Source organism: Triplophysa rosa, linkage group LG4 (genome assembly GCF_024868665.1).
Source record: "Triplophysa rosa linkage group LG4, Trosa_1v2, whole genome shotgun sequence".
In the NCBI taxonomy this organism is placed as follows: domain Eukaryota; kingdom Metazoa; phylum Chordata; class Actinopteri; order Cypriniformes; family Nemacheilidae; genus Triplophysa; species Triplophysa rosa.
Window position 1 is genome coordinate 32,572,607 of NC_079893.1, and position 15,249 is coordinate 32,587,855.

At 38.8% G+C, this 15,249-nt stretch overlaps 2 protein-coding genes across 3 annotated transcripts; both read left to right on the forward strand.

The window, feature by feature from the left end:
- Positions 1-957: 957 nt before the first annotated feature.
- Positions 958-3,331, forward strand: LOC130552908 (zinc finger protein 501-like). The gene is made up of 3 exons (XM_057331592.1): positions 958-1,107; positions 1,222-1,537; positions 1,704-3,331. Exons 1-3 carry the CDS (start codon positions 958-960, stop codon positions 2,714-2,716), a joined length of 1,479 nt encoding a protein of 492 aa, XP_057187575.1. The 3' UTR covers positions 2,717-3,331.
- A 1,295-nt stretch (positions 3,332-4,626) lies between these two features.
- LOC130552874 (NACHT, LRR and PYD domains-containing protein 3-like) lies at positions 4,627-9,318 on the forward strand. 2 transcript variants are annotated; one of them, XM_057331533.1, is made up of 6 exons: positions 4,627-4,890; positions 4,964-6,773; positions 7,445-7,618; positions 7,707-7,877; positions 8,056-8,102; positions 8,175-9,318. In XM_057331533.1, the coding sequence occupies exons 1-6, from the start codon at positions 4,632-4,634 to the stop codon at positions 8,708-8,710; spliced, it is 2,997 nt and encodes a 998-aa protein (XP_057187516.1). In that variant the 5' UTR covers positions 4,627-4,631; the 3' UTR covers positions 8,711-9,318. The 2 variants fall into 2 exon arrangements, with proteins under 2 accessions (XP_057187516.1, XP_057187515.1); XM_057331532.1 differs by having other exon boundaries at positions 8,056-9,318.
- The last annotated feature ends 5,931 nt before the right edge of the window (positions 9,319-15,249 follow it).

The following is a 15,249-nucleotide window of genomic DNA, read 5'->3' on the forward strand; positions in this document are numbered from 1 at the left end:
AATAAATTCAAATTCTGTATTATTATTCAGTGTCTGTATTTTATCTAAGCAAGATTGAAATGCATATTACAACTGTTCCATTACAAAGTATACGCTTCTTTAAGTTCCAAACACGTAAATAAAAAATGAATTTTCATGAAATATTGCAGCGCTTATTGTAAATAGTTTATCAATGTGGGTCATTCTCTTTTTAAAATTTGTGTGCCCTCATAAACGTCAGTTAAAATGTGAAAATGCACATCCTTCCTGTAATGACTATCAATCTTCGATGACGTATGTTAGACGGCTTGGGCGGAGCATCCGTTAACTCCTTAGCTTCAACTGTCAGTCTGCTGCCAATTCCATTTCAAAATGCAACGGCTTTTTTATACATTCCAATCAAATCGCAGAGAAAGATGAAAGCCACGCCCACTGTTTTTTCCATGACGGTTCAAGTGCAGGGACTTTAAATTTAACTTATACATCTCCACATTTAATTTCAACCATCTTTAATTATTTTAAAATAGTGCAAATGATCGTTATTCTGCTCTGATACCAAGACAGGGCAATATATCAGTATCCTCTATGACTCACTCTCATAATCTATTTATAATAAACACTGCACTTTTCCATGAAGAAATAGGAATTGACATTTCTAATTTCATTGGGACTTTAAAGGGATACTCCACCCAAAAATAAAAAAGATCTGACATGAATTACCATTTTTTATGTGAACGTTAGTAGAGCCCGTTAATTTTCGCCATGGCCAGAAGGAGGTGAGGAGGAATCTAATGTTGACTATCATGTGTCTCCAGTCCAGCAGGAGTCGCTCTGCAGCTCTTCAGTCCGCCGATAAACCCACTAAAGAAAGAAAGAAAGTCAAACATCAAGCGCTGCGTGTTCACATCACTCTGATTTTCTCTCTTTAGTGATTTAAACAGAGTGTTGTGTGTGTGTGTTTGTGTTGAGATGTTGAAGATGACGTCACAGATGTGCTGTAAATCAGTGGGAACTGATCTGTCCATGCTGGATATTGATGATTTCATCACAGAAATCTGTCAGCTGAAGAAAGAGGTGGCGTTACTGGAGGAAAAGCTGAGGACAAGAGGAGATGAACTCAACACTGAGGTTTGGACACATTCAACATCATTTACTGCTTTTAAATGTTTGTGTTTTAATACTGTTTTTAATCTCACTGTCATAGTTTATAGCTTTATCTAAATATATTTCCTCTCTGAACAGAAGTCCAGACACACACAGGACTCGGAGCTCAGCCTCACTTTACTCTGTTATACTGACACAAACCCCACAGACGCTCAGGACACTGTGTGTGACAGTAATCACACCTTGAATCAGGATGAATCTACTGATCAAACCTCCACAGAGTCTCTGGATTCTGTCTGTAACGCTGGAGAACAGCAGATCCTGAACACCAGACCACTCAACATGTGTTCTGTCACACTGATGGACTGCAGGAAACTGATGGAGATGAGAAGACAAACACCAGCAGAAGAAGAAGAAGAACATCACACTGATGAAGATGATTTTATTCCTTCAGGTATGTTTCATTTGTTGTCTTTTCACAGTATTTCACTGAATTGCTGTTTATAAAAGGTGTTTTGGTTACATGAGAAAACTACAATGAAGTTTCTCATTCTCAGTGGACACTGATGTAGTTTCAGATGTGCTGGAGGTTATTGTTAACGCTGTTGTGTTTGTTTCAGATGAGAGCGGTGATTCATGTTGTGATGGAGAAACGGCCTCTACATCAAAACAGCGACTGACAGCACAAACTCTTTCCTGCATCACCTGTGGAAAGACATTCAGTTCACAGAGACGTTTAGAGACACATGAGAGAAAACACACAGAACAGAAACTCTTCACCTGCACCAGATGTGACATCAGCTTTCCTACCTTACAAGAGAAGAAACTTCATTCACAAGAGCACAGAGACCAGAAACACTTTCACTGTCAGCAGTGTGGGAGAGCTTGTGTCTCGTCTTCTAGTCTGAACGCTCACATGAGGACACACACTGGAGAAAAACCTTTCCACTGCAGTGAATGTGACAAATATTTCAGAACCAAAGGAAATCTTGATATTCATCAGAGAATTCACACGGGAGAAAAACCGTACGCGTGTCCTCACTGTGACAAGAGATTCAGCCATTCATCTGATGTTAAGAAACACATGCGTTCACACACCAATGAGAGACCGTATCAGTGCAGTGAATGTGGAAAAACCTTTAAACGGTCATATGATCTGAAATCACACCTTAAAACACACTCTGAGGAGAAACTCTATCAGTGTTCACACTGTGATAAACGCTTCCGTCAGAAATCTCAGCTGATAACTCATGAGAGAATTCACACTGGAGAGAAACCTTACCTCTGCTCTCAGTGTGGAAGGAGCTTTACTTATCCACGTCATTTCAGAGATCATCAGAGAATTCACACTGGAGAGAAACCTTATCAGTGCAGTGTTTGTAAAAAGAGTTTCACTCGACAAGACACTTTAGCGAATCACAAGAGAACACAAACAGGTGAAAGACTCTATAAATGTTCTCAGTGTGACAAGACGTTTGCTCGATCAGATGTCCTAAAAACCCATGAGAGAGTTCACACTGGAGAGAAACCTTATCACTGCTCCATCTGTGGAGAGAGATTCACTTATTTAGGAAGTTTAAATTCTCATCAGAAGAAACATGCTGAAGAACAAACTGCACTGGAATCATCATAGTGTTTACTTTAATGTGCTCTGTGATGAACTGACCACCTGACCAGTTATTGCCGCTGAATGTTGTTGTGTTTGAAAAACAAACTTATTGTAATGATCTACTTCATGAGGCTTACGATGCTGTAAAAGTGTTACAAGAACATGTCTTTAAGATGAAATAAAATCAATATAATTAAGATTAAGATGTGCATGTGAGAATAGAGTGCCTCTAAAGTCTCAAAATAGATATTTCAAATTTACTAGCAAAATTCTGTATTTTATTTTTTTAACTGTGTAACAAAACACACTATAACAGGGTTAACTTCAGGTTTTCTTAACACAATGCGCATTTCTTAGCATAAACAAACAATAATAGGGCAGTTGTGGCCTAATGGTTAGAGAGTCGGACTCGTGACCAGAAGGTTGCCGGTTTGATTCCCAGGGCCGGCGGGTAACAACTGAGGTGTCCTTGAGCAAGGCACCTGACCCCTACTTGCTCCCCGGGCGCTGCAGTGATAGCTGCCCACTGCTCCGGGGGTACGTGTGTTCACTACTCTCTGGATGGGTTAAATGCAGAGGTCACGTTTCGTTGCCTTGTACCTTCGTACATGTGCAATGACAATAAATTGAATCTAAATCTAAAATCTAATAAACTGAAGAATAGTTATTCAGACCATATTTGGTGTAATCTTTACCAACTGACTTTAACTCATTTACACATAGTCCCCAGCCAGCAAAGACACATGGGTCCAGATGGGTTTGATGTGGGCTGTCTTCTGGGTCTCAGCTGGTTTTGTCCGCGGGTTCCATGTAGGGTTCCTGCTTAGTGTGCATACTACAGACTGCTAAATGTGACACTGAATGTTGGAGTGAATGAGATAATGAAGTGATAACAAGCAGAATCACTGATGGACACAGAAATAAAACACAACAACTACAACTGACTTCAGCCACAAACACCATTAACATCTTTATTTATTTATATTAATGAGAATAAACAGACTTTTTTCTGTTCATGTTTTACTGCAAATAACTGGTTTGATGTCACCATTATGGTGATCAGTGTTTGTTTTAGTTGGCCAGTTTGACTCTCCATTTTTTTAATATTAGTTTCTCTCTGACTGCTGTAGCTCATATTGTTATGGGGAGTTATGGTCATCACAAAAGAATATCAGACATTATAGCTATTGGAATAAAATAACCAATGACTTCAACACAATGCACAGCAAAACCTCCAGTGTTTTGGCTTTCAACACAAAGCACTTCCACAATTCTTTCAAGAAGACGGAAGTTTTAGTCTTTCTATCTGAAGAGTTGACGTCAGCATGTAGTAAGGACAAGAGACGAACATCACCATCGTTCACGGTAAGTTAATAAACGTTACATTGAATGATACTTTTAATATTACGATAAATTGATTTGTTACTTTTCAAACAAACTCACAAATCAAGTAATCAAGTTCACATTAATTCTCTATAGCGAATGAGACATGTATCACAATTGATGTGCTCTGAAACAAACCCATTTAATCTTACCATAAAGACTCACCTGACAATTTTCATTGGATATTCATCTTCATTTTTGATCGTCTTAGTAGTAACGATTTAACACTGTCCACAGAAATAGTTTTTTGTCGTCTTTTGCAATTTCCTGTTTTTGAGTGTTTGATTTCAAGAGACTTGTTTAGATGAGATTCTTCATTTAAAACACCCGATTCGGCTGATCAGCTTATTAGTGGACATGCACTGCAAGTCCTAAAATGGTTGTGTCAGATAAGGGGGGCTTTACTATGGGTCCTCCAGGACAGGTTTGAGAACCCCTCATAGTGACAGTAGCTAAACTACACCTGACCACTGACTGTCTCAGCATCATTTCACAAATCAAACATCATCATCACATCATGTTTTTCTTCTCGTCCTGCAGAAGTGATCAGTGCTAAATGATGGCGTCTGTTTCAGAACTCCTCGCAAACTCACTGAATGAACTAATAAAAGACCAACTCAAAGAGTTTCAGTGGCATCTGAAGAACCTTGATGGTGTTTTAGCGTCTAAACTGGAGAACGCAGATGTCTTAGATACAGTCGATAAGATGGTGCAGCGTTTTAAACCCAACGGAGCTGTGAAGATCACACTCAACATCCTGAGGAAGATGAACCAGAACCAGCTCGCTGAAGAGTTAGAGAACAAACACAGAGAAGGTACGACACTTTCAGCTCAAATGGAGGCGAAGTCAAGTGTTGTAAAGTCACTCTTGTCTTACTCTGATCTTAGGTGCTGCTCCAGTTGACAGTAAAGCTGTTGATCTTGGTCACAGTGAGCTCAGCAACAGACTGAAGAACTTCTTGAAACAGGAATATGAGCGGATATTGGATGGTAATTCAGACACTGGTCATCGGAAATACCTGAATGATATTTACACGGATCTCTACATAGTGAAGAATGAGACGGGCGGAGCAGTGAGTGAGCATGAAGTGAGACGAATTGAATTAAATCTCAACAAATCTGCCGCCACGGACACGGCAATCAAGTGTAATGACATATTTAAAGTCCAGAGTGAGACGGGTCGACGCAACAAAAAAGTGCTGACGATGGGCATCGCAGGTGTGGGCAAAACCGTCTCCGTCAATAAATTCATTCTTGACTGGGCTGAAGGGAAAGAGAATCAGGAAATCATGTTTATTTTTCCTCTGCCCTTCCGTCAACTGAACTGCATTCAAGAGGACTGCAGTGTAATGGAACTGATTCACAAAAACTTCTTTAGTTCTGATAAGGAACTTCCATCACTGCCTGAAGAAGAAGGTCAAGTCATGTTCATCTTTGACGGACTGGACGAGTGTCGCTTCCCTTTGAAATTTAAGAAGAGCGAGAAATTCACAGATGTTCACGAAAAAACAAAAGCGGGTGTGATAGTTACCAACCTGATCAAGAGAAACCTGCTTCCCTCTGCTCTCATCTGGATCACGTCCAGACCGGCAGCAGCCCATCTAATCCCTAGAGATCACATTGACCAGGTGTCAGAGGTCCGAGGATTCAACGATGAACAGAAGGAAAAATACTTCATCAAAAACAGCTGTCCTGATGTGTCCGAGAAAATCGTCTCTCACATCAAGACATCCAGAAGTCTCTACATCATGTGTCACATTCCCGTCTTCTGCTGGATCGCTCTCGGTGTTCTCAAACCTCTGTTGACTCAAAGGAAACCCGACAAAATTCCCACGACTCTCACAGGGATGTACATTTACTTCTTACTCTCTCAGATGGAACAGATGACGAAAAGATGCAATCAGTGTGTTGTTTCCTTTGAAGATGTTGTCGTGAAGCTCGGGGAACTGGCCTTCAAACAGCTTCAGAAAGGAAATCTGATTTTCTACAGAGAAGATCTTGAGGAGTGCGGTCTGGATGTCAGTGAAGGTTTGGTTTTCTCTGGGCTATGCACTCAGATATTTCAGACAGAAAAGCCAGTTTGTGGGAGGAAGGTCTACAGTTTTGTGCATCTCAGCGTTCAGGAATTCCTCGCTGCCCTCTATGTGCTTTTCATTTACAAAGACAGAAAAAGAAACCCATTCTCACACACGCTGGGGGAAAAACTTAAATGGATATTCAAAAATTCACCGTTTGATCATCATAAGACTGCAATTAAAAATGCTCTTCGCAGCAAGAACGGACATCTGGATGTGCTCCTGCGGTTCCTCATGGGTCTCTCACTCCAGTCCAATCAGAATGACCTGAAGGAACTTCTGCCCACACTGAAGATCACAGATGAAGATGATAAGAGCTTGAGACGCACTGCTGATTATATCAGAATGAGAATCGAGAACGAAGAATCCTCAGAGAAGAGCATCAATCTCTTCCACTGTCTGAATGAACTGAAAGATGTTTCGCTGATAACAGAAATCCAGAAGTATTTGATTGCAGGAGATCTTTCAGCTCCAGATCTGTATTCTGTTCAGTGGTCTGCTCTGGTGTTTGTGCTGCTGATGTCTGAAGAGACTCGAGAGATGTTTGAGCTGCAGAAATACAGAGGATCTGATGAAGCTCTGAATGGACTTCTGCCGGTGATCAGAAACACCAGTAGAGCTCTGTAAGATCCATCTTTACATTCATTCATTAGCACTCACATAAAACAATTATTTTGATTTCTGAGGCATAATCAGAGCCATTGAGAGAGAGAGAGAGAGTTGCGCCAACGGAAGTTCATATAGTACATATAAAATTGTACATGTAAGTTAACCCCTTAACACAGCATGCAAAATAGGAATATTATTAGATATAAACAATTGATTTGCACTTGTCCACCTCGGAAGCCTAAACAATCCATTTCATGACAATAGAAGAACAGTCAAAAGTCTTAAGCATCTTTTAAGCACTGGATGGCACCCAAACTTTGAAGGCACCTCCAGTGCATGGTGTTAAAGACATTAATCTTGTTGGGTTTACTTGATTCAGTCATGTTCACTTAACATGATAATTTTAATTTAAGAAAACATGCCTCAAACATGTGGAATCACTGATTGAATTATGTTAAACCAAAGAGCTTCTTTTTTTTAGTGCAAGTTTGAGCTAGAAACCTATACAATTGTGTTAAATGAAAGTTATTTGTTCAAGTAAAGTGAACAGCATCAAAAGATCTTTTTTTGCGTGAATGTTTTCCAGACTCTTACTTTACTGCTATGTTCATTTGATTTTTGCGTATTATGTTGGTTGTCTGTACGTTTGAGTTTAATATTTAAGTTTATCTTATCATGCACACAGTTTACAGAACTGTAATCTCACGGATGAGTGCTGTGAAAGTTTGTCTTCATGTCTGCAATCATCCAAGTGTCTCCTGAGAGAGCTGGACCTGAGTAACAATGATCTTCAGGATTCAGGAGTGAAGCTGATCTCTGATGCTCTCAAGGACACAAACTGTCATCTACAGATACTGAGGTGTGTGTCTTTATACGGATTTCTGGTAAGAACTGAAAAGGCAAAATAAAGATGAAAACATGTCTGTTGATGTGTTGTGTGTCTGTAGGTTATCAGGTTGTATGGTGACAGATGAAGGATGTTGTTATTTGGCTTCAGCTCTGAGTTCAAACCCGTCACACCTGAGAGAACTCGACCTGAGCTACAATCACCCACAACACTCAGCACTTCAGCTGCTCGCTTATCAAAGTGATCCAAACTACACACTCAACAAACTCAAGTATGACACACAACACTAAGACTGACACATACTGACCTGTGTATTTAATGTTGTTATATTTATTTAAATAAACGCTTAAATGATTCGATCACTGATTCACACAATATATTTATTGTAACTAATTATAACTGTGTCAAGGAAACAAAACGTGACATCATATTTGTGTGTTTGTGTATAGTGTGGATCATGGAGGGGAGTTCAGAATTACGCCAGGACTACACAAGTGTAAGACGCATGTACACACGCATTTAGTGATTGTTGTTTTGTTGCGTTATAAATGTCACTACTTGTGTTCAGATGCCTGTGATCTCACACTGGATCCAAACACAGCAAACGATTACCTTGTGCTGTCTGATGAGAACAAGGAGGTGACACACGATGAAAATTTACAGAGTTATCCTGATCATCCAGACAGATTTGACAGTCATCAGGTTATGTGTCGAGAGAGTCTGACTGGACGCTGTTACTGGGAGGCTGCGACAAGCGGATATTGTATTATATCGGTGGCATATCAAAGCATAGACAGGAAAGGAGCAAGTGATGACTGTGTGTTTGGATCCACCGTGAAATCATGGGGTCTGGAGTGCTCCAGTGACAGATTCACTGCCTGTCACAATAATAAGAAAACAGTCATTTCAGTACCTTCATCCTTCTCCAATCGAGTAGGGGTGTATCTGGACTGGCCGGCCGGCACTCTGTCCTTCTACAGCGTCTCTGACACACACACACTCACACACTTACACACATTCAACACAACATTCACTCAACCGCTCTATGCTGGATTTTATGTGTGTTATGTCACTTCAGTGTCTCTGTCAAAAAACAAACAGTGAAAGAAGAAAAGAAATACATTCACCCAAGCTCTCGGTCTATCTGTTAATTAGTGTGAATTAGCCTTATCGCTGACATATTTGTGTTTAGAGAATGATTACATGGAAGGATTAAATAAACATAAAAGATTATGGGGGGGTTTCCATAACGGAATTGTCTTGTAACTAAAATAAATGTTAGCGCTATGTTAACCTTTTTGACATGACGTGCCATTCATTTTTACTTGGTAATTATTAAAATTGCCACATCAACATTAAGGTTTAATATTACCTTTTTTCACAATATAACGGCCCAGTATGTAATCTGTTTACATACATAAAACTAATCATTTTTGAAGAACAATTTTAGTTTTGAGCCACGAAGTAGCAAAAACAACACAACATATTGAATATATAAGAAATTGTGATATTTTCCAAATAAACAACTAATGCACGACTGACTGTAGTAAACTCTTTTGTTATTAACAAAAAAGTGTGGTTGTTAAAAGAGGAGTAATTTTGTGAAGCGCAAGAGTCAAGAGCTCAACTACTGATCACAATAATGGTGACATCAAATTAATCTTGTGTTCATTGTCAAAAAGGGGTTTGTTATTTGGTCAATAAAAGCAATTGATGCGATCTCCTGTTTCTTTATTATTGTTTGATTATTCAGTTTTTATTATTCATAATAAGTCGATGAACTGTTGTCGGTTATATAAACTAATATTACTCAATTTATATAAGTAATTCATATTGAGAAATATTAGGTAGACTTTATCTAATTTCTTTCAGAGTGTCATGACTCATAGCTGATAAATTTAGGTACTCTTTACTTAAAAACTTAGAATAAAATATACTCAATCTAATTGAGTGGAAATTGTTGCCTCAGTTTTATTGAGTAGATTCAGTAAGTTTGCATATAGTTTACTTTGCTACCTAATATATGTAAGTAAAATTGAACTGATTTGCATGAGTAGTATTTACTAACCCTCAAGAATAATTTATTTCAGTGAGGCAGCAGCATGACTTTAGACGAAACCCATCACAGGTACGTCTGTAAGATGTCTGCTAAAGATCTGCTGTGTAAAACATCTGATAGTTGTCTTAGAAAGGTCAGTTATACAAAATTTAGGTATACATTATACATTAGGTTATACATAATTCAAGAAACTTCTCACGTCAACACACAAACACTTGTTTCCCTCTCTTTAACTTTTGCTGTGTAACTTAACTCAAAAGCAACATGACTATTTCACAGGAATTTACTGTAATGTTAGTGTAAACACAAAATACAATATTTTATTGTGAAAACTCACAGTAAAATCTTGTGAAAACCCTGCAATTTTTAACAGCGTATGTAATATACTGCACACATCACGTGATCAAAAGTTGTAATGTTGTTTATAATTAAACACATGAACTTTCCCACTATAGTGTGCACGTCACCTGTTTAATTGAGTGCTTTCTGTTTCTGTATACAGATCTGAGGTCAGTTTCTCATTACGGGGAATAGAGAGAGAGAGCATAACATCTGAGAAATGAGGCCACAGTCAAGCCAAGGCGTTTGTGGAAAACTGAACCAGAGAATAAATGGTCCTGTCAGTCTCAGAGGAGTTTGTGGCTCGATGACTGTTGACATGAACACAGGATGAACAGGTACAGCCGTCCTGATGGTTTATCACATCATGAAGTCCCTCATTGCCAGCAATAACATAAATATTCTAAAAAGGTTAAAGGAGCAAATGAACTCGTTAAAAATAACGTTGATCACATACAGAAAGTCAATAAACCATATGACAATTCAAACAGTCACACACATAAACGTACGTTTTCAGCGTGTTCTTGGAGTGTGTCGTTGTTGATCAGTGAAGAACCTGTAGAAGAATCAAGATCTAAGAACACACAAAAGTACAGAAATATACTGACTGTAAAAGAGCAACAGTTTTACCTTTTGTCTTGTTTCTCTGCGTGCAGAACATGAAGAGTGAAAGCCCAAACAGAAGAAGCGTCAGTGTGACCGACAGTGAGATTATCACCGTCATATCTACAAACACACAAACATTCAGTCAGCTTGAGCTTTCACTGTTTGAAATCTGAGCACAAACTTCAGAGCTTTACCTGATTTCAGATTTTCTGATACTGTGTAGAAACGTGATGATGATGATGATGGTGATGATGAAGCCATAGTGTCAGTGTTGACTGTATAATGAAGAGATGCTGGTGGTGTTGAGCTGATTGTTGTTGTTTTGGTTGTCGTTGTTATCATGCTTAATGAACTTCTATAATCTACAACAAAACCACAACCCACATATTAATAGATTTATACAAAGAACACGGGTGGAGTGTGGCCTCTTGACATTTGTTTAATGGAAACTGTTGCAACAGGAAGTGACATCAGAGGTGGGACAGTAGTTTGTCGTCTCCTCTAGCGTGTGTTTCTTTAGAGGATGTTGTGGTTTTCAGACGGAGGGTCTTCATCGCTCATGATGCTGCACTTCTACACTCTGTGTGTACCACATCTGCACGCTCACACGCAAACACAAACCTCTGTTTCCACTTCATGTGATATATTTGAACACATCATCTGTGTGCTTGACAGTTTTTATGGTTTACTTTGACCTACCTTGTGTCATTTTCAGATGAACCTCTTTATAATCATCAAAGCGTCCAAAGCCTGTCACTGTTGCACACCAGTACAAGCCTTCATCAGATGATCTCAGATCAGTGATGATGACGGTGAAGATGTGAGCTGTTGAGTTATCAGTCAGACTGAATCGCTCATCGTCGGGTTTGGATTCAGATTTAACAGGTATGTCTTTGAAAAGTAATGGACATTATCCTCTGCACAGATACTTGTCATGTTCTTCATATCCAGACTCATATGGACAGTGTATCTCAACCTTTCCTCCTTCATGTGCAGTGAATGTCAAGATCTCATTTGCTCCACATTTCACCACTTACATGCAGAAGAGAAGAGAGACAGACAGTTAGAGCTCATTGCAAAATTTGTCTTGACACTATTAGCAGTTTTGTATGAAAGTATTTTGGATAAAACAAAACTAGCACGAATCTACTCACATGAAACTTATAAGGAACATATTGACATTAACTTCTTACCTGACATGATGACCAGAATGTTCAGAACAAGAACTTTATCAGCACAACACGGCATCATTCTGCTCTGTCTGTGTGCTACTATTCCTGGACACAAATGAAGACACCTCACCTCTCTCTCTCTCTCTTCATCCTCTCCTCTCTCCTCTCTCTTCATCTACTTTCTCTCTCTCTCTCTTCTCTCTCTCTTCTCTCTCTCTCTCTTCTTCTCTCGTACTCTTCTCTCTCTTTCTCTCTCATCTTCTTTCTCTCTTCTCTCTCTCTCTCTTCTCTCTTCTGTCTCTCCTCTCTCTCTCCTCTCTCTTCTGTCTCGTCTCTTCTTCTCTCTCTCTCTACTCTCTCTCTCTCTCTCTCACCTCTCTCTTCTCTCTCTCTCCTCTCCTCTTCTCTCTCTCTCTCTCTCTTCTCTCTCTCTCTCTCTCTCTCTCTCGTCTCTCTATCTCTCTGTCTCTCTCTCTCTTCTCTTCTCTCGTCTCTCTCTACATCTCTCTCTCCTCTCTCTGTCTCTTCTCTCTCTTCTCTCACCTCTCTCACTCTCTCTCTCTCCTCTCATCCTCTCTCTCTTCGTTCTCTCTCTCTCTCTCTCTCTCTCTCTCTCTCTCTCTCTCTCTCTCTCTCTCTCTCTCTCTCTCTCTCTCTCTCTCTCTCTCTCTCTCTCTCTCTCTCTCTCTCACTCTCTCTCTCTCTCTCTCTCTCTCCTTATAGAATAGAGTCAGCGTGTTAAACTGATAATGTTTTAGATTTGAAAAAAATAATAGATGTTTACTTTGGCATTGTCCATCTGATATTGATATTGTTACATCCCTATAGTTTTTAGTGATTTTTCTTAGTTCTTCCTTTATCTTCTTTAACAGTTCTGTAACTTGTGCTTGATTTATTTGATCTTTTTTATTAAAACTCTGTGATTTCCAGCCTTGAATTTATTGAAAGGGGAAAACATTTACATGAATTACTCACCATCAAATTGTTTCTTTGTTTTGTTGAACACAAAGAGAGATTTTTGGAAGAATGTTAGCAAGATTTTGCAGCCTTCTTTTTATTTAAATCCTCTAAATCAAAATGTTCCTTTAAGGTGGTGAGCAAGCACATCATTGGTCCTTTGTTGTTTATTTAAAATACACGCTGTACGACATTCTGACTTGATATCTCTTCATTTCAAGGTGTTAGAGCACGGTTTGGTTCTAACATGCACTGCAAAAATTGAACAGTTGGGTCATCTTAAAAAAAATAGTCCAAATGGTAACACCTAAAAAAATTACGTTGGTCCAACTTAAATTTCCCAGCTGACAAGCCTGTAAAAAGTGATCAGTTGGATCAACTTAAAAAATTACTTCAATTGGTAACACTTAAAAAAATAAGTTGGTCCAACTTAAATTTCCTAGCTAAGAAAAGTCACCATCATGGTGATCAGTGTTTCCTTGAGTTGGACTCTTGACCCTTGACTTTCATGAGTAAAATGTATTGCCATGTTGTTATTGTGTACTTCTAAAGAACATTTGTTATGGCAATGCAGGTGGAGCAAAACAAATGGTGTAGACTGTGGCAAAGGCAATCATCGTGTAGTTTGATTCACTGATCAACTAGTATGCATGTTAGGGAGTTTGATTGCATTTTGACGTCTTCTATGATTTTTGAAAACTGGAAGCAAATAAAGCCTTAAACTACAGCAGCATTTAGATGCACACAGACATCAGGAATCTGAACCTCAATAATGGTGACAATCAACAGACTAATTGAGATAAACAGATCAACTGCAATGCATGCTGGGAATCATGAATGAGTTTTGTACTATGATGTTACCCAGCATGCATTGCAGCATGTCACTATTGTTATATGATTCATACACAGATTATTGATGTCTGTGTGTCTAAATTCTGCTAGAGTTTAAGATTTTATTTGCATTCTGTTTTCAAAAATCATTTAGACATCAAAATTCAATCAAATATAATGTTCTAATGAATTATAAAGTTATTATATAATTATAAATTATCACTCAATTCTATTTATTTATTTCCACGTGAAAACTAAAATTAATCTGAAAAGCACAACATTTTAACTAACTGTAACTCCCCTGGACATCATAAAAAGACGGTGTAAAACCTTTCACTTTTGGGCCCCTCAAGGGACGACTTTTCCACATCAACCAAGACATAGAAAAGACGTCTTTTGGGGTGACAAAAATGTATGCAAAAACACACTTACTATTGATCCTTTGAAAGGTCAGTCTCTGTCAAGCACTTTCGATTTCTCAAAGCCTCTTGAGTTCCTCAAGACCACCCTTCACAATTGTTTCGGAGAGGGTGGCGGTTGTAAGAAAGAAAGAACTGAAAGCGAGCGACTCCCGGTGAGATGACTGGTATAGATAACTGTTTACCTTACTTCCCTATTTCTTGCAAAACATGTTGTTACATAGCAGCTTCACAAAGAACAGTGCCTCACTTACCTTCCAGGTATATGCTCACTACAGTTGGATTAAATACAGGCTGAAAATGCAATGAGGATATCAAGATATTATTTCAATAAAGAAAATCTCGTTTCTCTTCTAGGCTACATAATGTGCATTATTTTTATAACAAAGAACTCAAACAGGAATCATCTTAGTTGAATTGATCAGTTGAAGCACAATGACTTGTGTGCATGACACTGTAAGCAGATTGATGGAGTGTGTTAGAAGAGCTGTGGCTTTGAAAGAAAAGACACAACACACCAGACGAGTCTCTGTTCGACTGCAGTTTACTTTCTAATTTTAAGAAAATCCTCCCAACCAACAGAATCATGGACTGCAGGAAACACATCATATCTTTTTACTCACAAGCATGTCAAGAATCAGCGTACAAATCTCAACAATGGTGACATGCACCGTGCCGCAGTGCATTCTGGGTACATCATGAAAGTCATATGTGTATGTCACGTGACCTTCCAGGGGGTCGCAGGTCAAGAAAGCAGCACATTACATTAGGACAATTCCAGCGTTATGTGACATATTTATATATATTTACTAAGCTTTCATTGGACACATGAGGGCCGAATGTTGGTTCTAAAGGTTTGACCCTGCAGATCAAATGCAGTGGTTATCTGGCCCATCAGGCTCGTCACCATGTGCCTTATAAACGCACCTCCATGGAGCTGACTTGACTTTTTTATGATGTACTTCATGAAATGAAAGCTTTCCAATCTGTTATGACTACACTGTAAAAACTCTGTAAGAATGAGGCACAATGTACTGTACTGATATGATATGAAGGAATGTTCCGTAATTCTTTTTTTACGGTTGATATACATGGATTTTACATTTTGCACAGCATTGAATTACATTTTAGCATGAGCAGAAAGGCCGGTAAAATAGACGGATAAAGTACTGTCAGAAAATGGATTACCAGACGTTTGTTAACAGTGTGTTTCCAAGGATTACATTTAAGCAATTGAATCGATGACAATTTCAGTGAGAA